Source organism: Nerophis ophidion, linkage group LG03 (genome assembly GCF_033978795.1).
Source record: "Nerophis ophidion isolate RoL-2023_Sa linkage group LG03, RoL_Noph_v1.0, whole genome shotgun sequence".
Classification (NCBI taxonomy): Eukaryota; Metazoa; Chordata; class Actinopteri; order Syngnathiformes; family Syngnathidae; genus Nerophis; species Nerophis ophidion.
Genome location: NC_084613.1, coordinates 49,246,916 through 49,272,088, shown reverse-complemented (window position 1 = coordinate 49,272,088; position 25,173 = coordinate 49,246,916). Strand labels below are relative to the sequence as shown.

The 25,173-nt window shown below is 42.7% G+C and overlaps 1 protein-coding gene across 5 annotated transcripts in view; it reads right to left on the bottom strand.

Moving 5' to 3' along the window:
* Positions 1 to 16: 16 nt before the first annotated feature.
* The window catches only part of zdhhc14 (zinc finger DHHC-type palmitoyltransferase 14), a 136,488-nt gene continuing 111,331 nt past the window's right edge, over positions 17 to 25,173 (bottom strand). For 3 of the 5 annotated variants that reach the window (XM_061895471.1, XM_061895470.1, XM_061895472.1), the window contains exons 7-10: positions 21,926 to 22,028; positions 14,362 to 14,471; positions 13,146 to 13,251; positions 17 to 950 (exon numbers count right to left, since the gene is read on the bottom strand). In XM_061895471.1, coding sequence (XP_061751455.1) covers positions 480 to 950; positions 13,146 to 13,251; positions 14,362 to 14,471; positions 21,926 to 22,028 — 790 coding nt within the window. In that variant the 3' untranslated portion in view covers positions 17 to 479. Of the gene's footprint in view, positions 951 to 2,689; positions 2,713 to 13,145; positions 13,252 to 14,361; positions 14,472 to 21,925; positions 22,029 to 25,173 lie in introns of all 5 variants that reach the window. The other 2 variants (XM_061895474.1, XM_061895473.1) reach the window with 2 other exon arrangements.

Here is a 25,173-nt window from a genome sequence, read left to right as displayed (position 1 = left end):
TATATAAAAGCTGAGATTTGATAAAAAGTAGGTGATTTATTTATATCCACAGGAAATATAATTTGGTACAACTCATTTCCCCCAACATAAAGCAGGATGATATGCAATATGATGACATCCACCATTGCACTGCTGAGAGTGTACATGGAAAAAAGGCAGAAAAACACTGTCCAATCAGCAACAGGCAAATAGGTGTAAGTCTGTATGCTTGGGGAAAAAAAACTGAAAGCTGACAGAAATTCAGCTTTTCACCCAAAACGTGTCAAAATAGTTCAAATATATTTTTTCCTTTGAAACAAACATTGTGCAGAATGGAGATTTCCCTCGAAGTCCAGAAGAGAGAGAAGTGTGTCAGCACAGCCGAGACAATTGCTGCGTTCTTTCTGTTCAGGTCCATTTCCGCCACCATGTTGGTGAAAACCTGAAACACTTGCTCGCTTATCACATTGTGGCACATTTTGGGGAGCGTGCAACTGCTGTCAGACAGAGCTGAGCTTAACCAGTCCTCTGACAGAATCCTCGTGCAGCGAGTCCTGGCTAGCTGGGTCGTAGAAGCCGGCCTGCACAGTGTGGCTGTGGCCCAGGGGGCTGCTGCAGGGAAGCATACCTGGGGGGGAGGGCAAGTCCTCTGGGGTAAGATAGAGGTGGTGCGACACCTGGTCCTGGAGGGGCCAACTGTGGTTGTGTGTGTGGCCGTGGGAGTGAATGGGCAGCATGTCGCCGGACTCCTTGCAACTGAGGCTGGGTGTGGAGGTCGGCGGGGTAGGCTGCCCGAGCGGCAGCGATGTGCAGGGACCCCCCAGCCCGAGTGAGGTGCGGCTCGGGACGGAGCCTCCGTTTTCTGGGGGGGTCGTCAAGATGACTGGTTCATTCACCTGGTGATGGAGGAGAGGAGTGGCAGCGGCCTGCAAAACGAATTTAGTGCTCTGAATGCACTGGTCTTGGTCACACTGGGAGCACATGGCGGCGTAGAAAAGAGGAATATGGAGGGGATGAAAGCAGAAATGGAAGAAGAAAGAAAGGGGAAATGTAATTGGAGAGAGGAGGAAAAAGATGTTAGTACCCTCGTTAGCATGTTGAACCCATAGAGAAGCTGTCCTGTACACCACTAAAAACGTGAATGCAAAGTGAAACCTCAAGTTTCTGTCTACAGCTTTGCTATAGAGGGAAAATTGCAGCCTGGAAAGTGGAGCATTGAAAGCAGAACTATTCAACTGGCGGCCCCGGGGCTAAATTTGGCTCAGGAATGACACCATACCGGCCCCATAATTTAGAACAAAACTTGGAAGACAAACATTTTTGCAGCAAATTCCTAAAAACACAAACATGCTCTTGTTGTACAGAGGAACTTGGACCACCAACACATTGGCAGATCCTTGCATTGACATTTTAACCTTGCTCACAAACATAGAACATTAAGGTCCAAATTACTGATTTACATAATTAAGGTGTTTTTAAAGCTACCCATTTTAGTCCTCTGCTTTTTGGCAGTAACATTTTTTTTGTAATGTGATGTATTTAACCAAGGTGTTGTTATAGCGTGTTTACTTCAGATGCATTCAGTCATTTGTTCAACGTCTTTAGTTATACAAGTGGTGTTTCTCAAAGTTCAATCTGAGGTCCTCTCTTTTTCATCACTCGGGCTAGTCAACTGGTGGCCCGCAAGGTCAGTTAAAAAAACTTGTAAGAGATTTACACATTTTTGCAGCAGATTCTTAAAAACACGTCAAGCTTTTTTGCAGAATTTCCTTAAAAACAGCAGAGCGCTCCTGTAACTCTGGCAAAATAAAAAGACCAAAATCAAATGTTTACTCTAGAGCAATGGTTGTCAACCTTTTTTCAGTGATGTACCCCCTGTGAATATTTTATTAATTCAAGTACTCCATAATCAGAGAAAAGCGTTTTTGGTTGAAAAATAGAGATAAAGAAGTAAAATACAACACTACGTCATTTCTGATTTATTAAATTGTATAACAGTGCAAAATATTGCTCATTTGTAGTGGTCTTTCTTGAACTATTTTGAAAAAAAGATATAAAAATAACTAAAAACTTATTGAAAAATAAACAAGTGGTTCAATTATAAATAAAGATTTCTACACATAGAAGTAATCATCAACTTAAAGTGCTCTCTTTGGGGATTGTAATAGAGATCCATCTGGATTCATGAACTTAATTCTAAACATTTCTTTACAAATAAAGAAATCTTTAACATCAATATTTATGGAACATGTCCACAAAAAATCTAGCTGTCAACACTGAATATTGCATTGTTGCATTTCTTTTCACAGTTTATGAACTTACATTCATATTTTGTTGAAGTATTATTCAATGAATATATTTATAAATAATTTTTGAATTGTTTTTATTTTTAGGATATTTTTTAAAAATCCCACATACCCCTTGGCATACTTTCAAGTACCCCCAGGGGTACGCTTACCCCCATTTGAGAACCACTGCTCTAGTGTACACTTGTTCTCTGGAATTACACAAAATAAAGGTGTTTCGCTTTCTGGAAGTGTGGCCCCCAAAACAATTGAGTTGAATATCCCTGCTGTAGACTCTCGGTGTGGCAGTAAGCAGTCATGTAATGCAGCGACAGACAAAAGATCACCAGTGGTGCTGAGGCAGCAGATAAAGAACAACCTAAAAGGTGCTGACCACAAATGTGTACATTTGTTTGGTGTCTCACCTGTCTGACTCAGTCTCAATGACCTAAAAGATGAAATAGCAGATAATTTAATTATTTGTGTCCATCCTCTTTAAATTGATAGTGAAGACACAACAAACATTAGCCTTGAGTGTTTCCAGGAACCAAATTTGGACCACTATTTAGGTTCCTGGAATTTTTAGGTCTGCTTTGAAGCGTTCGACAGAGTGACAACTGTGAGTTGTGCAAAAACAAAACAACAGGTCACAGAAACCTTTTAGTTCCAGGACGTTTGATGGAAAACGAGCCATGAACAAACAAGCATTCATACGCACGTTCAACTTCACACCAACGGACAAGAAGTTCACGTGTACATTCTTAAACTGTGAGAAAAATGAGGAAAGCACCCAAACTCCACATAACACATTCTCTGTTGTGACGTTCCAACAGCGAATGGAACCGGTATTCCCTGACTGTGGGGCAGACGTGCTAAACACTAGACAAGAGGCTTTGAGCAAGGTCATCCTACACTGGCGACCTCTGACCTCAAGTACCTGTCCTCTTCTTATCTTATAAGATTTTTACTTCATGCAGGAGTAATGACCCCAATATCAAACGTGTCTACATTAAGCAAACGACACATGGATCCATGAGGTTGGTATCTGTAGTCTTTATCTTTCAGGACTGGACCAAACACAAGGTCCACTGAGATAGTGTGTGTAATAGAGATGCGCGGATAGGCAATTATATCATCCGCATCACCAAAATCGTCATCCACCCGCCGTCCACCCGGACCAACATTTTATCGGGACCGTACCCGCCCGCCAACCGCCCGCTGAATTACATCAGAGGTTGGCCACCTTTACCACTCACAGAGCTACTTAAAACTGTTTCACGGAGAAATGTAGTCGATTGGAGCCCCTAACGTTCTCGCGACTATTCAATAGCGTTCATCCTGATGACAAGAATTTGGGCGTGCTGTGAAGCCATTGCCTTAAGCACCTTCAACAACATGTACGAACCGATTGTTGGTCCAGCAACGTGTTGTGTGCAGCTTCTGCACACGTATGAGATTGCAAGGCATACTGGGTGATACAGAGTACACTGATGGTTGTGATATAAACAACTTTAACACTTACTAATATGCGCCACGCTCTGAAGCCACACAATACAAGATTGACAAACACATTTCGGGAGAACATCCTCACAGTAACACAACAAACGCAACACAACTAATACCCATAATCCTTTGTATTCATGACACTACCTGGATATATTTTACACCCCCGCGACCCCCACCCCGCTCACCTTACCGACGCACGGGGGGGGGGAGGTTGGAGTGTATAAAATAGTCAGGAAGTTGATTGGTGTGGCTTCAAAGCGTGGCACATATTACTAAGAGTGTTAAAATTGTTTATATCACAACCATTAGTGTACTCTGTGTCACCCAGTATGCCTTGCAGTCATGTGCGTGTCGCCGCGGAAGCCACACACAACATGATGCTTGACAGACAAGCAGTTTGTGTATAATGTAGAAGGCGACAAAGCCAATGGCTTCACAGCACGCACTAATATTTAATATCTGGATGACTGGCGGGAGTCATTCAAGAGAATAATAGCGTCTCCCATTGACTTCTTCGCTTTATGACACGGGTCTTAAATGGCTCTTTGAATGGCAAAGGATACCGATCCCAGAACCATGTATACAAAATGTCTCCGGATGGTTCAACCGCCACCCGCCCGAATCTAATTAAAATCTATTTTTTCGTCATGTCAATCGCCCGACCCGCGGTTTACCCGCAGACTCCGAGGATGAGACTGCAAACCACGCATCTCTAGTGTGTAACTATTTTTGGGAGCCTATATTTAGCAAGTAAATAAATGTTATTCGGATGATTGATTTGTTGCAGTTTCATGCAATTCACATCATTCCGTGCAGGATTGTTTGGTGTGTAGCTAAGAGGACGAGGACATACAATTAGACACGGTCACTTAAACAAGTCAGCAGACAACATGGCTGAGCTTGTTGTTATTCCTGACAACATTGCTGTGCATTTCCTGCGGGGGACAGAGAACACCATTGTTAGTTACATGCAGGGGTGAAACCTGACGAAAAGCAAACTTGAACGCGCCTCATCAGGCATGGATGTGCTAAAAAGAAAATGTCAGCCACTCACATGAAACACACTCAAGCAGAGCGCTTAAACGGGGCGAGCGACCCCCAGGGGGTCTGCAGTACTTCTGCAGAACGTCACGGCAGAGAATGTGTTATGTAGAGTTTGGATGCTTTCCTTGTAAAATTTTTGGTTGATTAGCCTTTTTTTTTTTCATAGTCCTCATGCCATTTTCCCACTGATTTGAATATATTTAATACACTACTGCTCCAACACACTGTTGTGTGGTTTAAAAATGGCAGTGACAAGGCCACCCTATCACGGCACCTTGCAGGTTTCAATAAAAAAAACATCCATCCATCCATTTTCTACTGCTTATTCCCTTCGGGGATGTGGGAGTCGCTGCAGCCTATCTCAGCTCCAATCGGGCATTAGGCGGGGTACACCCTGGACAAGTCGCCTCCTCATCGCAGGGCCAACACATATAGACCAGGGGTCGGCAACCCGCGGTTCCGGAGCTGCATGCGGCTCTTTGGCATCTCTGGTGCGGTTATATTATACATCCCGCTAGCACCAACCCCCCCCTTCGTCCGTCGTTTGAGGTGGGCGGGGTTGGGGCCGCGGGGGGTGTAAAATATAGTCAGGAAGAGTCATGGATGCAAAAGATTCTGGGTATTTGTTGTGTTGCGTTTATGTCGTGTTACTGTGAGGATGTTCTCCTGAAAAGTGTTTGTCATTCTTGTTTGGTCTGGGTTCACAGTGTGGTGCATATTAGTAAGAGTGTTAAAGTTGTTTATATCACAATCGTCAGTGTAAACTGTATCACTCAGTATGCCTTGCAGTCGTGTGCGTGTGTCTGCGGAAGCCACATTCAACATGTTGCTGGACTGCCAAGGAGTTTGTACATGTTGTAGAAGTCGTTTAAGACATTGGCTTCATTGCACACCCTTATTATTGTTGTCTGGATGACCACCAGCAGATATTCGCGATAATGATTGCGTCTCCCATTGTCTTCTTTATTTTGTGAAACAGGTCAAAATGGCTCTTTGAGTGGTAAAGGTTGCCGACCCCTGATATAGACAGACCACATTCACACACTAGGGCCAATTTAGTGTTGCCAATCAACCTATCCCCAGGTGCATGTCTTTGGAAGTGGGAAGAAGCCGGAGTACCCGGAGGGAACCCACGCAGTCACGGGGAGAACATACAAACTCCACACAGAAAGATCCCGAGCCCAGGATCGAACCCAGTACCTTCGTATTGTGAGGCAGACACACCAACCCCCCAAATAAAATCACAATATTTTTTATATTATTGTATTAGCACACCAGTTGTCAACTTGCGATTCACGCGTCAGGGGTCAGCTGGTGATATATGTGCCAATTGTCAGCTAACTACTAGCACACCAGTATACAGGTAGCAATTAGAACGCTAGTTGTCAGCAAGCAATTAGTGCACTAGTTGCCAGCTGGCTGTTAGCAACACTGTACTGAATAATTATAATATTAATATTAATTAATATTACGATTAAAATTAATATTGCACAATTAAAAGGTACCTTTAGGACCAGTTTAATTTAAAACACATTTATATACAGAATGTCAAATTACGGAGTCCCCGCCCCACCTGTCCATCAGTCTGGGGGTCCTTGGCCTGGAAAACATTGAAGACCCCTGCAGATAAGTATTACAGTGCATCCGGAAAGTATTCACAGCGCTTCACTTTTTCAACATTTTGCGATGGTACAGTCTTATTCTAAAATTTAATACATTATTTTTGCCCTCAAAATTCGACACACAATACCCCATAATGACAATGTAAAAAAAGATTGTTTTGCAAATTTACTGAAAATAAAAAAATCACATTTACATAAGTATTCACATACAGTGGGGCAAAAAAGTATTTAGTCAGCCACCGATTATGCAAGTTCTCCCACTTAAAATGATGACAGAGGTCTGTAATTTTCATCATAGGTACACTTCAACTGTGAGAGACAGAATGTGAAAAAAAATCCAGGAATTCACATTGTAGGAATTTTAAAGATTTTACAAGTAAATTATGGTGGAAAATAAGTATTTGGTCAACCATTCAAAGCTCTCATTGATGGAAGGAGGTTTTGGCTCAAAATCTCACGATTCATGGGCCCATTCATTCTTTCCTTAATACGGATCAATCGTCCTGTCCCCTTAGCAGAAAAACAGCCCTAAAGCATGATGTTTCGACCCCCATGCTTCACAGTAGGTATGGTGTTCTTGGGATGCAACTCAGTATTCTTCTTCCTCCAAACACGACGAGTTGAGTTTATACCAAAATGGATACATGGATGATACAGCAGAGGATTGGGAGAATGTCATGTGTTCAGATGAAACCAAAATAGAACTTTTTGGTATAAACTCAACTCGTCGTGTTTGGAGGAAGAAGAATACTGAGTTGCATCCCAGGAACACCTTACCTACTGTGAAGCATGGGGGTGGAAACATCATGCTTTGGGGCTGTTTTTCTGCTAAGGGGACAGGACGAGTGATCCGTGTTAAGGAAAGAATGAATGGGGCCATGTATCGTGAGATTTTGAGCCAAAACCTCCTTCCATCAATGAGAGTTTTGAATGGTTGACCAAATACTTATTTTCCACCATAATTTACAAATGAATTCTTTAAAATTCCTACAATGTGAATTTCTGGATTTTTTTTCACATTCTGTCTCTCACAGTTGAAGTGTACCTATGATGAAAATTACAGACCTCTGTCATCATTTTAAGTGGGAGAACTTGCATAATCGGTGGCTGACTAAATACTTTTTTGCCCTACTGTACTGTGTGGATGCACCTTTAGCAGCAATTGCAGCATCAAGTCTTTTTAAATATGATGCCACAAGCTTGGCGCACCCATCTATGGACAGTTTGGCCCATTCCTCTTTGCAGCACCTCTCAAGCTCCATCAGGTTGGGAGGGAAGCATTGGTTTTCATCCAGGATTTCTCTGTACGTTGTTGCATTCATCTTAGTCTTGTCAGGGTGGTGACCTGATGGTCACTTTGACAGAGCACTCCTCTGTGGAAAGTGGAGAACCTTCCAAAATGACAACTATCTGCAGCAATCCATCAAACAGTGGTCAGATGGAAGCCATTTCTTAGCAAAAAGTTTGCCAAATAGCACCTGAAAGACTCTAAGACCATTAGAAACTAAATTCTCTAGTCTGATAAAACAAAGATTGAACTATTTGGTGTGAATGTCAGGTTTGAAGGAAACCAGGCACCGCTCATCACCAGGCTAATACCAACCCTACAGTAAAGCATGGCAGTGGCAGCATCATGCTGTGGGGATGGTTTTCATGGGCAGAAACTGGGAGATTAGTCAGGATAGAAGGAAAGATGAATGCAGCAATGTACAGAGACATCCTGGATGACAACCAACACTTCCCATCCAACCTGATGGGCTTGAAGTGCTGCAAAGAGGATTGGATGAAACTGCCCAGACAGGTGGGCCAAGCTTGCAGCATCTTATTCAAAAAGAGTTGAGGATGTAATTATTGCCAAAGGTGCATCAACAAAGTATTGAGCAAATGCTTTAAATACTTATTATGTACATTTGTTATTTTTATTTTTATTACATTTGCAAAATAAAAATAAAAACTTTTCCAATTTTCATAACGGAGTATTGAGTGTAGAATTCCGAGAACAAAAATGAATTTATTCAATTTTGGAAGTGCTGTGAATACTTTCCAAATGCACTGTATGTATAAGAAGTTAGGGCTATGGTTGGTCATTTTAGAAAATGTCCTTCATTAATTATGAGGATAATTAATTGATTTATTTTGGATGCAGATTCCTCCTACACCCACAGATTATACTTTAAACTATTTATCATGCTTGTAAAAGCTAAAAACAACACTCCATTTTGCCTCCCTTGTTCTAAGACATTTGACAGTCATTTGATTGTTTATGCCCCACCTCATTAGATATGTTTTTTAAATAGTACCCAATCCCATTAAAGATAAATGTCACGCTTGCGCACTCTTTGAATCAAATAATATACAGAAAGATTTATGTTATTTACGTGTCATGTGCCATCATATCACACTCTGCTTCTACCATGCCAACCGCTTGGTTTGTAGTTAGCAAAGGGCTTTGTGTTCATTTCCAACCATCCATCCATTTTCCCACCGCTTGTCCCTTTCAGGGTCGCTGGGGTGCTGGTATCTATCCCAGCTGCATTCGGGCGGAAAGACGGTACACTCTGGACAAGTCACCACATCATCGCAGTTGTCAAAATAAAACAAAATAACTTTAAAGCAGGGGCCAAATGCGGCCCGCGAGACATTATTATGCGGCCCGCGCTTTGATATGACAATTTAATGTTGTTGCGGCCCGCAAGTTTAATATGAACGGCGCTTGATAGGTCATGCTTGCCAACGTCCCCAATTTTCCCGGGAGAACCCTAAATTTCAGGGCACCAATTCTCTCGAAGCCTCTGTCAATTTATACCAGATCAACAATATTCATAGAGTGCCATAATGGCACTGCCTTTGGCGCCCCCTACATTCTGAACTGACAGCGTGCAAGCCCAGTTGTTTGTTGCATCTGGCCTTCTGAGACGCGCGTCTGTTATTGCAAGATATATTTGATCAACAGCCATACAGGTCACACTAAGGGTGGCCGTAAAGAAAACTTTTAACACTTTTACAAACATGTGCCAGACTGTGAACCCACACCAAACAAAAATGACAAACACATTTCGTGAGAACATCCGCATCGTAACACAACATAAACACACCAGAACAATTACCCAGAATCTCATGCAGACCTAACTCTTCTGGGCTACAATATACACACCCCTGCTACCTCCAACCCCCCACACCCCCACCCTCCCTACTTGCGTCGGTTGAGGTGTTGTATATTGTAGCCCTGCAAGGTGTTCTGGGTATTTGTTCTCTTGTGTTTAATTTGTGTTAGGGTGTGGAAATTCTCCCAAAAAGGGTTTGTCATTCTTTTTTGGTGTGGGTTCACAGTGTGGTGCATATTTGTAACAGTGTTAAAGCTGTTTATACGGCACCCTCAGTGTGACTTGTATGGCTGTTGACCAACTACGTCTTGCAGCCTCTGACGTTGTTCTGCACAAGTCTCACACAACATGTTATGGAGCCGGCACATTGGTTGTGTGATATAAGAGCGTGCACGATGACATGTAGTGGAGCGGTAGTCTTCTTTTGGGGGTGCGCAGACCCCTGGAGATACTTGAAGGTATGCCAAGGGACAAGTGAGATTTATCAAAAACATTTTAAAAAAACAGCAGCAATTCATAAATCCTTTATACACATGATTTTTGAATAATACTTCAAAGAAGTATGAATGTAAGTTCATAAACTGTGGAAAAATAATACAACAATCCAACATTCAGTGTTGACAGCTAGACTTTTTGTGGACTTGTTCCATAAACATTGATGTTAAAGATTTCTTTTTTTGTGAAGAAATGTTTAGAAGAAGTTGATGAATCCAGATGGATCTCTATTACAATCCCCAAAGAGGGCACTTTAAGTTGATGATTACTTCTATGTGTAGACATTTTTATTTATGACAGTTTTTTAGTTATTTTTTCAATGTTTTTTTCCAAATAGTTCAAGAAAGACCACTACAAATGAGCAATATTTTGCACTGTTATACAATTTAATAAATCAGAAACTGATGACATAGTGCTGTATTTTACTTCTTTATCTCTTTTTTTTCAACCAAAAATGCTTTGCTCTGATTAGGGGGTACTTGAATTAAAAAAATGTTCACAGGGGGTACATCACTGAAAAAAGGTTGAGAACCACTGTTGTAGAGGACGTTGAAGGCAGTGTAGTCACGGCACGCTTTTAACAATGTCAGCCGGGTGAAAATTGGGAAAAATTCGGGAGAATGGTTGCACCGGTAGATTGTCGGGAGGTGTACTAAAATTCAGGAGTCTCCCGGAAAAATCGTGAGGATTAGCAAGTATGTTGCTAGGGCGGGAAGGCCATTCATAGAAGGTGAATTCATTAAAAAGTGCATGTTAGATTTTTTAAGAAATCTTTTCTTGCGGCCCAGCCTCACCCAGTTTCTGCATCCAGTGGCCCCCAGGTAAATGGAGTTTGAAACCCATGCTTTAAAGAGTCTTTAAAGTTATTTTGACTGTAATAAAGACAAATTCTTCACACTGTGGTACTTGGTTCTTACAATATATCAATAAATTCAGAAGCTGTCAATACACAGACACTGTGAAACGCTGATGTCGGCAGGATAAAACTCAAATAAAACTAGTGTGGAACCTGACATTTTCAGTTAAACGGCAAACCCGTGTTTCATTCAACTGAAGGACGTCATTAATGACAAATACAAACATCTGGAGGGAAAAATTGTGCTGGAATGCTCGAAATTTCAACAAATAATTACTATAGTGCCATGGTAGGGGGTTAGCTGAAGATGATCTTTTAAAACTATTATATATGACAAACTAGCGATGAAACTTAAAAAATGTTAATATATGGTGCAAAAGTCCATTCATTCTAGCAATTCAACTCCAAATGGGAAACTAATACGTCATATAAATTCATTACATACAAAGTTAGATGTTTTCAATTCAAGTTCGTGATTAGTTGTAAGCCATAATACTCAAAATGATATCAAACGAAGTCTTGAAATATCTCGAGTTGCATGTTATTAACCTATGTCATATATTTGTTTTATCTTGTAAATATCATTGCTGAAATAAACTGGGTGCTAAAATGTCTATTTTAGACAATCTGTATTTAGTAATCAGTTACTGCCGTATTTTTCGGACTTTACGTTGCAGTTTTTTTCATAGTTTGGCCGGGGGTGCGACATATACTCCGGAGCGACTTATGTGTGAAATTATTAACACATTACCGTAAAATATCAAATAATATTATTTATCTCATTCACGGAAGAGACGAAGAAAATGTCAGCAATCGTCACACACACGTCAACCAATAAGAATTTGGTGGGGGAGGGTCATGGCAGAAGTGCATTGTGGGTCATGGAATGCTAAATGTTACTGCCGTAGCTATTAAAATTGATAATTTCATCGTTGGCGGTAACTTAAAAAAACTGAGAAGGGTTAAAACAAAAATTGGACCGAAAAGGAAATAATGTACTGCAGATTACAAGCTGGATGTAGTGAAATATGCAGCAGAAAAGGACAAGACAAAGCGGCGCATACTTTTGGAGTTGGCAGAGTTGTTTAGAAGCGACATTGAGGAAGAAGATTTAATCGGATTTATCGATTAGGAGTGACAGATTGTTTGGTAAACAGATAGCATGTTCTATATGTTATAATTATTTGAATGACTCTTAATATAATATGTTACGTTAACATACCAGGCACTTTCTCAGTTGGTTATTTATGTGTCATATAACATACACTTATTCAGTCTGTTGTTCACTATTCTTTATTTATTTTAAATTGCCTTTCAACGGCGTGGCGAAGTTGGTAGAGTGGCTGTGTCGGGTACCATCCTAGTCCCGTCCGTTGTGTCCTTGGGCAAGACACTTCACCCTTGCTCCTGATGTGTCGTGGTGAGCGCCTTGCATGGCAGCTCCCGCCGTCAGTGTGTGAATGTGTGTGTGAATGGGCGAATGTGGAAATAGTGCCAAAGCGCTTTGGGCTCCTTAAAAAAGGGTAGAAAAGCGCTATACAAGTACAACCCATTTACCAAATGTTTATTCTTGGTGTTGGATTTTATCAAATAAAATTGAGACGGCGTGGCGCAGTGGAAGAGTGGCCGTGCGCAACCCGAGGGTCCCTGGTTCAATCCCCACCTAGTACCAACCTCGTCACGTCCGTTGTGTCCTGAGCAAGACACTTCACCCTTGCTCCTGATGGGTGCTGGTTAGCGCCTTGCATGGCAGCTCCTCCATCAGTGTGTGAATGTGTGTGTGAATGGGTAAATGGGGAAGTAGTGTCAAAGCGCTTTGAGTACCTTGAAGGTAGAAAAGCGCTATACAAGTACAACCCATTTATCATTTATTTATTTATAAATTTCCCCCAAAAATGCGACTTATACTCCAGTGCGACGTATATATGTCTTTTTCCTTCTTTATGATGCATTTTCGGCCGGTGCGACGTATACTCCGGAGCGATTTATAATCCGAAAAATACGGTAGTTACATAGTTTCAGTGTTAAATGTACTTTAACTCATTAACAATCAGTCGAAATTTGTTTTAAATCGTCACTCTTTTTGCAAGAACAGTGACCTAAAATGCAGTTAAAAATGGATGAAGGACCAGACAACATTAAAAAAAATAAAACATTCAAATATGTTGCTGTGGACATGCCCTCAACATGCATGTTTCTGTCCGACACGTAAGCATGTGACAGTAGTGACCAAAGCAGCAGATGACTGTCTTACCATGTGGCTCTGCTGAGACTGAGTAGCACCATACATTGTGATGCCGTTGCTTGGCGGTGCCAGCTGCGGCGTGTCTGGCTGGATGTAGCCCCGTCTATCAATGAGACTAGTAAGGGAGAAACAAAGAGAGGAGAAATGTATTGTGCACTACTACATATTACATGACATGAGTGCAAATGGTCGTTGTGAGTCAGCGATATCAACAGAGCTTATTGTCTGTAAGTGGAAGCATGCTGTGTTGTTCATCCTTCAAGTGGGTCAGAACACTGCCAATGATGGGCAGCATTCAATGCAAAGGTTGAAGAGTCACTCTGAACAACACTTAACTTTACTACGACTTAAAAATAACATGCTAAAGAGAACATGAACATTAGTAGACAATAGTCGAGGTGTGTTAGGGGGCGTGAAAGAAGCACTGCTTGCATAATATGAGAGAGAGTTCAAACATTCCTTTCTGGCTGGTGAATCCAGCAGTGCAATGATTCCTGTGGCCTAACACAAGCACTCAGCCAGATGGCGGCCACCTGTGCCATGAAAGGTCTCGCCTGCTAACCGAAAGTAAATTATTGTTGAGACATGCTCGTGTGACACAAAGAATGTCACAAAGATCCACTTCACTTTGTTTCCTGTTTGCACAGGGTGAGTATGCACCTACAGGTACATTCCTATTGGTACACATTTACGTGCTCAGCTAGGGAGTGTGTCTTTTTTTACTGGGTTCATGTCCGTACTAACTGCATCCATGTGGTTATTTAATCGACAGCAAGTCTGCAGAAGCAAGAGAAGAAAGATAAAAGGAGATGGCATCTTGTATGGGTGGTAAAGAGCACATTCTTAACTTTAGATGATGTGGGATGACGTGAAAGAGCATGGCCGTAACATTGACAACCACATGAGCATTAGAATTTTGCTGTGGCAGTTAAATCTATTTTTTAATAACATAAACAGCAGTGTGAAATGAAAGCTATACATTTTTCTTTCTTTTGTGAGGAAGGGTTTAAAATCTTTTCAGCTCTTGCTGTGTCTAAACAACTATGCAGTCCAAAAAGGCTACAGGCAACTCAAGCAAAAAACAGTTCCTCACACCAACATTTCTATTTTGGTAATTCAAAACAACTGAGCATGAGAACGAGTGGGAAATGTTGTGTTTCAATGAATTAACAATGAAGGGACAGTTCTCTAAAAATCTGGGAACATAAAATGATAAACATCATACCTGGGTGGCAAGGGACCACATAGTGCTGCACAGCAATTGGTGATTATGTTTCCATGGCTGTAAGGATTATAGTTGTCCTTCCCTCTTTTAGAAGACCACGAGCCTTTAATCTGGAACACAGCAAAAGCATCTGTCGCAGCTTTGGTAGAATCAACAACCATCATGTGTGTGCATGGTGTGTAGACTCACACTTTGTGTCTAGCATCATTTGAGCTTTATGGTCATGCTGCAAGCTGTCAGACTAATACAGCTTTATTGATTAATAGATAGATAGGTGGATGGATGGATGGATGATAGATAGATAGATAGATAGATAGATAGATAGATAGATAGATAGATAGATAGATAGATAGATAGATAGATAGATAGATGGATAGATTTATGGATTGTACTTTATTGATTCCTTTAGGAGAGTTCCCTCAGGAAAATTTAAATTGCAGCAGCAGTGTACAGAATTGAGATAGAATTTAAAAAGTAAAAAGTAAATAATGCGGGTATAAATGTAAACAAAATAGAAAAATACTACAATAAGAATAAAAATGAAAATACAATACTATATAACAATAAGAATAAAAATAAAACGCAACAATGAGAATAAAAAATATGACATAAAATAAAAATATAACAAGAGAAACTAGGCAGTAGGGACCATGTTATGAAAACATATTGCACTGTTATTGTTTTGCATCCCCTGTCATCCTAGTACCCCCCCCCCCCCTCCACCCACAGAGGAGTTGTACAGGCTAATGGCGTGTGGGACAAGGGAGTTTTTTCGTCCAATAGCGCACAATACCCAAATTAAAGAAGAAGCAAGCTGACATCAAATGTATGAATGTACTTGTACATTTAAAAATACAGAAATTAGTAAACTGTGCTTTTGGTATTAGGATTGTGGCAACATTTGTTGAAATACTGCAATATTTAACCTTGTGATTTGATTGTCAATGCATTCTTGCTAGTGGATTGTTTTTTGTTATTGCTAAAAAAGTATTTCATTGTTCCTCTTTAATGAGTCAGGTCTCCGTTTTACATGTCATCCAGGAGGAGCATCGCCAAAGCGACTTTGGCTTTTATTGTGTGGATGGGACAAAGCTGGATAAGTCAGTATAGTACAAACCCTGTTTCCATATGAGTAGGGAAATTGTGTTAAATGTAAATATAAACGGAATACAATGATTTGCAAATCCTTTTCAACCCATATTTAATTGAATGCGCTACAAAGACAAGATATTTGATGTTCAAACTCATAAACTTTGCTTTTTTTTTCAAATAATTAACTTAGAATTTCATGGCTGCAACACGTGCCAAAGTAGTTGGGAAAGGACATGTTCACCACTGTGTTACATCCCCTTTTCTTTTAAAAACACTCAATAAACGTTTGGGAACTGAGGAAACTATTTGTTAAAGCTTTGAAAGTGGAATTCTTTCCCATTCTTGTTTTATGTAGAGCTTCAGTCGTTCAACAGTCCGGGGTCTCTGCTGTCTTATTTTATGCTTCATATTGCGCCACACATTTTCGATCGGAGACAGGTCTGGACTGCAGGCGGGCCAGGAAAGTACCCGCACTCTTTTTTACGAAGCCACGCTGTTGTAACACGTGCTGAATGTGGCTCGGCATTGTCTTGCTGAAATAAGCAGGAGCGTGCATGAAAAAGACGGGGCTTAGATGGCAGCATATGTTGTTCCAAAACCTGTATGTACCTTTCAGCATTAATGGCGCCTTCACAGATGTGTAAGTTACCCATGCCTTGGGCACTAATGCACCCCCATACCATTACAGATGCTGACTTTTGAATTTTGCATCGATAACAGTCTGGATGGTTCGCTTCCCCTTTGGTCCGGATGATACAATGTCGAATTTGAAATGTGGATTTGTCAGACCACAGAACACTTTGCATCAGTCCATCTTAGATGATTTCAGGCCCAGAGAAGCCGGAGGCATTTCTGGATGTTGTTGATAAATGCCTTTCGCTTTGCATAGTAGAGCTTTAACTTGCACTTACAGATGTAGCGACGAACTGTATTTATTGGCAGTGGTTTTCTGAAGTGTTCCTGAGCCCATGTGGTGATATCCTTTAGAGATTGATGTCAGTTTTTGATACAGTGCCGTCTGAGGGATCAAAGGTCACGGTCATTCAATGTTGGTTTCCGGCCACGCCGCTTACGTGGAGTGATTTCTCCAGATTCGCTGAACCTTTTGATGATATGATGGACCGCAGATGTTGAATTCCCTAAATTTCTTGCAATTGCACTTTGAGAAACGTTGTTCTTAAACTGTTTGACTATTTGCTCACGCAGTTGTGGACAAAGGGGTGTACCTTTATCAGTATTTATTGCCACCTTTCCCAACGTCTTCGTCACGTGTTGCTGGCATCAAATTCTAAAGTTAATGATTATTTGCAAAAAATGTTTATCAGTTTGAACATCAAATATGTTGTCTTTGTAGCATATTCAACTGAATATGAGTTGAAAATTATTTGCAAATTATTGTATTCCGTTTATATTTACCTCTAACACAATTTCCAAACTCATATGGAAACAGGGTTTGTATGTTAATAATAATATCGTTCTGGCTATTTAAAGGTACTGTTTGCAACTTTCGCACAGTAACATTTATCAAAACAAAAAATATAACAAGAACACTACCGGCTAGCTTATGTTACCATTAGTGGTTTAACAGATCAAATGTGTCTATATTTTTCACATGTACACAATTTATGTAATAAACGTTTTTACCGGCTCGAAAAAAAATTATTGGTGTTTATGGCTATCACTCAGCCGGTCTCATCAACGCCTACGCACAGGGGGCGTGTGCACATGTTGTTTCCTAATGAAAAAATACGTTAATGTCTCTTTATTGATGTTAAGTTGTGTCTCTATTACGGAAGCTTTTTTTTTTGACACTGCAACAGAATTTTTTGCATTTAAATATTATGAAACCCTAACCCCTAAATTATGCTGATAATTTCAATACCATTCAGTGTATCTAAATTCAATGTAAAACAAATCATTGTAGAAAAAAAAAGTGTGTGCTAGTGTACGTGACACCTAGTGGTCAGGTGCTAGTGTGTGTGACGTGACACCTGGTGGTCAGGTGCTAGTGTGTGTGTGACGTGACACCTGGTGGTCAGGTGCTAGTGTGTGTGTGACGTGACACCTGGTGGTCATGTGCTAGTGCGTGTGTGAGACGTGACACCTGGTGGTCAGGTGCTAGTGTGTGTGACGTGACACCTGGTGGTCAGGTGCTAGTGTGTGTGACGTGACACCTGGTGGTCAGGTGCTAGTGTGTGTGACGTGACACCTGGTGGTCAGGTGCTAGTGTGTGTGACGTGACACCTGGTGGTCAGGTGCTAGTGTGTGTGACGTGACACCTGGTGGTCAGGTGCTAGTGTGTGTGACGTGACACCTGGTGGTCAGGTGCTAGTGTGTGTGACTTGACACCTGGTGGTCAGCTGCTAGTGTGTGTGTGACGTGACACCTGGTGGTCAGGTGCTAGTGTGTGTGACTTGACACCTGGTGGTCAGCTGCTAGTGTGTGTGTGTGACGTGACACCTGGTGGTCAGGTGCTAATGTGTGTGTGACGTGACACCTGTTGGCCAGGTGCTAGTGTGTGTGTGATGTGACACCTGGTGGTCAGGTGCTAGTGTGTGTGACTTGATACCTGGTGGTCAGCTGCTAGTGTGTGTGTGATGTGACACCTGGTAGTCAGGTGCTAGTGTGTGTGTGACGTGACACCTGGTGGTCAGGTGCTAGTGTGTGTGTGACGTGACACCTGGTGGTCAGGTACTAGCGTGTGTGACTTGACACCTGGTGGTCAGCTGCTAGTGTGTGTGTGTGACGTGACACCTGGTGGTCAGGTGCTAGTGTGTGTGTGTGTGACGTGACACCTAGTGGTCAGGTGCTAGTGTGTGTGTGACGTGACACCTGGTGGTCAGGTGCTAGTGTGTGTGACGTGACACCTGGTGGTCAGGTGCTAGTGTGTGTGACGTGACACCTGGTGGTCAGGTGCTAGTGTGTGTGACGTGACACCTGGTGGTCAGGTGCTAGTGTGTGTGACGTGACACCTGGTGGTCAGGTGCTAGTGTGTGTGACTTGACACCTGGTGGTCAGCTGCTAGTGTGTGTGTGTATGTGAGACGTGACACCTGGTGGTCAGGTGCTAATGTGTGTGTGACGTGACACCTGTTGGCCAGGTGCTAATGTGTGTGTGATGTGACACCTGGTGGTCAGGTGCTAGTGTGTGTGACTTGACACCTGGTGGTCAGCTGCTAGTGTGTGTGTGATGTGACACCTGGTGGTCAGGTGCTAGTGTGTGTGTGACGTGACACCTGGTGGTCAGGTGCTAGTGTGTGTGTGACGTGACACCTGGTGGTCAGGTGCTAGTGTGTGTGACTTGACACCTGGTGGTCAGCTGCTAGTGTGTGTGTGTGACGTGACACCTGGTGGTCATGTGCTAGTGTGTGTGTGACGTGACACCTGGTGGTCAGGTGCTAGTGTGTGTGTGACATGACACCTGGTGGTCAGGTGCTAGTGTGTGTGACGTGACACCTGGTGGTCAGGTGCTAGTGTGTGTGTGACGTGACACCTGGTGGTCATGTGCTAGTGCGTGTGTGAGACGTGACACCTGGTGGTCAGGTGCTAGTGTGTGTGACGTGACACCTGGTGGTCAGGTGCTAGTGTGTGTGACGTGACACCTGGTGGTCAGGTGCTAATGTGTGTGTGACGTGACACCTGGTGGTCAGGTGCTAGTGTGTGTGACTTGACACCTGGTGGTCAGCTGCTAGTGTGTGTGTGTGACGTGACACCTGGTGGTCAGGTGCTAATGTGTGTGTGACGTGACACCTGTTGGCCAGGTGCTAATGTGTGTGTGATGTGACACCTGGTGGCCAGGTGCTAGTGTGTGTGTGACGTGACACCTAGTGGTCAGGTGCTAGTGTGTGTGTGACGTGACACCTGGTGGTCAGGTGCTAGTGTGTGTGTGACGTGACACCTGGTGGTCAGGTGCTAGTGTGTGTGACTTGACACCTGGTGGTCAGCTGCTAGTGTGTGTGTGTGACGTGACACCTGGTGGTCAGGTGCTAGTGTGTGTGTGACGTGACACCTAGTGGTCAGCTGCTAGTGTGTGTGTGATGTGACACCTTGTGGTCAGGTGCTAGTGAGTGTGACTTGACACCTGGTGGTCAGCTGCTAGTGTGTGTGTGAGACGTGACACCTGGTAGTCAGGTGCTAGTGTGTGTGTGACGTGACACCTGGTGGTCAGATGCTAGTGTGTGTGTGTGATGTGACACTTGGTGGTCAGGTGCTAGTGTGTGTGTGTGACGGGACACCTGGTGGTCAGGTGCTAGTGTGTGTGTGACGTGACACCTGGTGGTCAGGTGCTAATGTGTGTGTGACGGGACACCTGGTGGTCAGGTGCTAGTGTGTGTGTGACGTGACACCTGGTGGTCAGCTGCTAATGTGTGTGTGACGTGACACCTGGTAGTCAGGTGCTAGTGTGTGTGACGTGACACCTGGTGGTCAGGTGCTAGTGTGTGTGTGACGGGACACCTAGTGGTCAGGTGCTAGTATGTGTGTGATGTGACACCTGGTGGTCAGGTGCTAATGTGTGTGTGACGGGACACCTGGTGGTCAGGTGCTAGTGTGTGTGTGACGTGACACCTGGTGGTCAGGTGCTAGTGTGTGTGTGACGTGACACCTGGTGGTCAGCTGCTAATGTGTGTGTGACGTGACACCTGGTAGTCAGGTGCTAGTGTGTGTGACGTGACACCTGGTGGTCAGGTGCTAGTGTGTGTGTGACGTGACACCTGGTGGTCAGGTGCTAGTATGTGTGTGACGGGACACCTGGTGGTCAGGTGCTAGTGTGTGTGTGACGGGACACCTGGTGGTCAGGTGCTAGTATGTGTGTGACGGGACACCTGGTGGTCAGGTGCTAGTATGTGTGTGACGTGACACCTGGTGGTCAGGTGCTTGTGTGTGTGTGACGTGACACCTGGTGGTCAGCTGCTAATGTGTGTGTGACGGGACACCTGGTGGTCAGGTGCTAGTGTGTGTGTGACGTGACACCTGGTAGTCAGGTGCTAATGTGTGTGTGATGTGACACCTGGTGGTCAGGTGCTAGTGTGTGTGACTTGACACCTGGTGTCAGCTGCTAGTGTGTGTGTGACGTGACACCTGGTAGTCAGGTGCTAGTGTGTGTGTGACGTGACACCTGATGGTCAGGTGCTAGTGTGTGTGTTATGTGACACCTGGTGGTCAGGTGCTAGTGTGTGTGTGAAGGGACACCTGGTGGTCAGGTGCTAGTGTGTGTGTGACGTGACACCTGGTGGTCAGGTGTTTGTGTGTGTGTGACGTGACACCTGGTGGTCAAGTGCTGGTGTGTGTGTGATGTGACACCTGGTGGTCAGGGGCTAGTGTGTGTGTGACGGGACACCTCGTGGTCAGGTGCTAGTGTGTGTGTGACGTGACACCTGGTAGTCAGGTGCTAATGTGTGTGTGATGTGACACCTGGTGGTCAGGTGCTAGTGTGTGTGTGACGTGACACCTGGTAGTCAGGTGCTAATGTGTGTGTGATGTGACACCTGGTGGTCAGGTGCTAGTGTGTGTGACTTGACACCTGGTGTCAGCTGCTAGTGTGTGTGTGACGTGACACCTGGTAGTCAGGTGCTAGTGTGTGTGTGACGTGACACCTGGTGGTCAGGTGCTTGTGTGTGTGTGATGTGACACCTGGTAGTCAAGTGCTGGTGTGTGTGTGATGTGACACCTGGTGGTCAGGTGCTAATGTGTGTGACGTGACACCTGGATGTCAAGTGCTGGTGTGTGTGACTGCACACCTGGTTTACTATGTTTTACTCTGCCATTGCTTTTTTTATGCTGTTTTGCAAGACCCGTGTAACGTGACTTCAAACTTGACACCTCATTGGCTCGTTCTGAGACAAAGTTTATTGCTTCAGCCTTAATTAACCAATAGTGAGTTTTACTTTTTGAAGCAGCAAATTATTCAACACTGAATTTCCATGCACAAAATTTTAAAATACTCGTTTTTTTTCAAATTAAATTTCATTTTTAACAATTCAGTTCAAAAAATTCAGTGACAAAAAAAAGCTTTTGTATTAAAGACAAAAATAACCTCCATATCTCTTATTTTTAGGTTAGCATTCAAGCTAGCTAGTGTTGAATTACTTCTTCAGTAAATGAGCAGTGTCACCAGACCGTGAGTTTATCAGTGTTACCAATCATGGTCTTACAATAATTTTAAGTCAAAATGGTAATAGTAACCATAGGAAGTTTTACAGTGGTTTAACATTATAATGTTTATCGTTACATCTCTAATAACAACCTATGGCGCTGTTCAGGTAACCATCCACAGTTAACATAAAAGAGCATGTCCGGTCAAAATAAAATGCACGAATAATCTGCATGTATACATGACTAATGCGATAATTTTTTGTGGTTTATCACAGTAGTTAACTCGTTATTTTTGACAGACCTAAATCATATACACAATTATACATTTAAATCATAAAAGAATACTAGGCATTATGATGTATATTTAGATCAGTACTTACATCTTCGTTGGTGGTCTGGTTGGAGCTGATCAGGTACGTATGGAAGCCTGAAAGGCCCACAATAGACCACACAGAGAAGAAACACACCACCACCTCCAACACAGTGGCAGAGTAAAGTCAAGGAAGAACACATGCACACATACGTTTAACGGCATGTACATAGGCAGGGACCAGTGCTAGCAAGCTAACATAATGCCTTACAGTATGTCATCTTGTCAATCGTTCTTTGTTATCAGTTCACTTGACCGCTCATGTGCTCTGCTCTACATGAAGCAATGAGATTACAAATAGCCTAAAACCATTCTTGCCTTTACATGACTGGCCTACAATATCAGTGATTAAATCTTAGCATAAGAGTCTTTTGTGATTCCACAGTTGTGAGCAACAAAGGATGAATATAAAATGAAGCTCAGAAATGTACCAGCAGGCTTTTTAAGCATACTCTTATGGAATTTTTACAAATAATGATACATGGTCAGATCAGTCTGCACACAATGGATAAGTCAAGTAGATATGTTCTTACTCTTCTCTTTTTTAAAACAATATGGCCCAGACAGAGTCATTGCCCACTTCTAACCAAACTAACTAACATCTTTGCCTCCGTGCAAAGATCTGCCATGACAATATTGATTCCGGCACCTCTTTATTCAAGCGTTGCTGGACTGACCCTTCTGAGCTCAGCTTGACACACATTTCTCTGCCAGACAAACTGTTGTGGCACTAGGCCATTGAGACGATGGTAGAAAAAGATGGCGCTCTGGGCTCTCCACTAGATTTGATAGTGCTCTGTGTTTTTGGCTTTTTGACGCAAATTATATACATTTTGCTTATATCTGCTGATAAAGGCCTGCTTATGAATAGATATACTACCAATTTGAAAGACACGCACCTGGGGATAGGTTGATTGGCAACACTAGATTGGCCCTAGTGTGTGAATGTGAGTGTGAATGTTGTCTGTCTGTCTGTGTTGGCCCTGTGATGAGGTGGCGACTTGTCCAGGGTGTACACCGCCTTCCGCCCGATTGTAGCTTGGATAGGCACCAGACCCCAAAGGAAATAAGCGGTAGAAAATGGATGGATGGATGTTTGTATTTGAGTTAAATTGCATTTTGCTTTTTAAATAAGCCCAACATCAGTACAAGTGGGTCTTTACAAGACTGATTAACTTTCTTAATCTTGACTCCAAAATGAATTCCAAAGCATGGAAATAAAGACACAAAAAGGGGTTGACTGTTGATTGATCATTTACAGCCTCAGTTCACAGTTAGATGTGGAGTTCAGTGACCTGAAGGGAATGAACACTGTTTGCTTTGCTTTTACTTACAAAGCACAATATTGTGACTACAGAATAAAGTGTGGCGTAATTACTCACTATTTGCCGCACACAGACATGCCTGAAACATCTATTCTTAAAGACACTGGTGGTGGGTGAGTTTGGTTATGTGATGAACAATGAACGTAGAGCTGCTGTTTTGCAAGCTGGGGTTAGGACTAATCAAACAGGAGTAATCAGATGTGCATATCCTACAATTGAGGGGTTGATTTAAAAGGAGATTTCATTCAAATAACCAACACAACGACCAATTGCCGTGAATGACAGCAGCTTATAATAAGAAACATTTCATAATAAATGGCAAGCCTTAAAGGGGGACTGCTATGGTATTAGCTGTAAAAGCTAACAACGGCAAGAGATAAGCTAGCTTCTGCAACAACACAAAACGCGTTTTAGTTTGTAATGCACAACACTGCGATACAACACCAATCTGTACTGACTGAAAAACATGAACAATCATATTACGGTATCTGTAAAGTACAGCCCAAAATTCAGGTTTTATTTGTACACAGCTGAGCTAGACAGATAGCCTATGTACTGTAGTTCAGTGACGTGCGGTGAGGTTCATGGCTGGTGAGGCACTGACTTCATCACAGTCAGATTTATAAACATATGAACCCTATAGAGAATGGGTCTCAAACTCAATTTACCTGGGGGCCACTGGATGCAGAAACTGGGTGAGGCTGGGCCGCAAGAAAATATTTCTTTAAAAAGTCTAACATGCACTTTTTAATGAATTCTCCTTCTTTGAATGGCTTTCCCGCCCTTGCAACATACTTGCCAACTTCCGCGATCTTTCTGGGAAACGCCCGAATATCAGTGCCCCGCCCAATAATCGCCCAGGGCAATCATTCTACCAGTTTTAACCCGGACAACAATGTTAAGGGTGTTCCATGCTGCCTTTATAGTCCTCTACAACTTGCAGTCTCGTTCGCTTTTCCACCATAAAAACAAATGTACTGGCCCAGTCACATTTTGTATGAGGCTTCTGCAGACACATGAAAGTGACTGCAAGACATACTTGATCAACAGCCATACAGGTCACACTGAGGGTGGCCGTATAAACAACTTTAACACTGTTATAAATTTGCGCCACACTGTGAACCCACACCCAACAAGAATGAAAAACACATTTTGGGAGAACATCTGCACTGTAACACAACAAACACAACAGAACAAATACCCAGAATCCAATGCAACCCTAACTATTCCGGGCTACAATAGGGGGCAGGGTGTATAGCTAGTAGCTTTTATTAGCAAACAAATTCACTTACCAACTCGGTGTAATATCTCAACATCGACACACTCTTTCGTCGCAACTCGGCCCTGATGGTCGGCACCTATACGTTTACAATCAGTTGTAAAATGTTGGATGGTTGTTTTTACGAAAATGCAGGCAAATGACAAATTTCAAACATACCGGCTTTGGCCTAGCCGAGTCGTGTAAGAATGATCTCTGGGATCACAAGCGCCCTCTACCACCAGGAGGCCGGAGAACAGGAGCCTCACATTGTATGTGTTTCGCAGCAGTTTTATGATTGCCCAGCACAAGAAATACGTTACACACATATAGTTGTTGACAAAATACACTGTACATTATATACCTCAGATAACTAAACTATGGAAATGTATAATATAATTCATATAGCAATACGGTCTCACTGCACAGCAGCCAGCAGTTAGCCGAGTCATTGCGCAATCCACGGGAGGCTCAACTGGCTGTGACTCACCGCAAGTAATTCTCAGTATTTGAACGGCAAATGTGAAAATTAAGTGATTTTGAATACAAAAAAAATTCAAACTGTGTAAGTTAAATGGAAAATAACTTTATAGTATAATTACTGGATACATATAACAATATAATATATTTTTTTTCTTTTTACATTTTTTCTTTCCATGATGGCAGGTGAGCCTC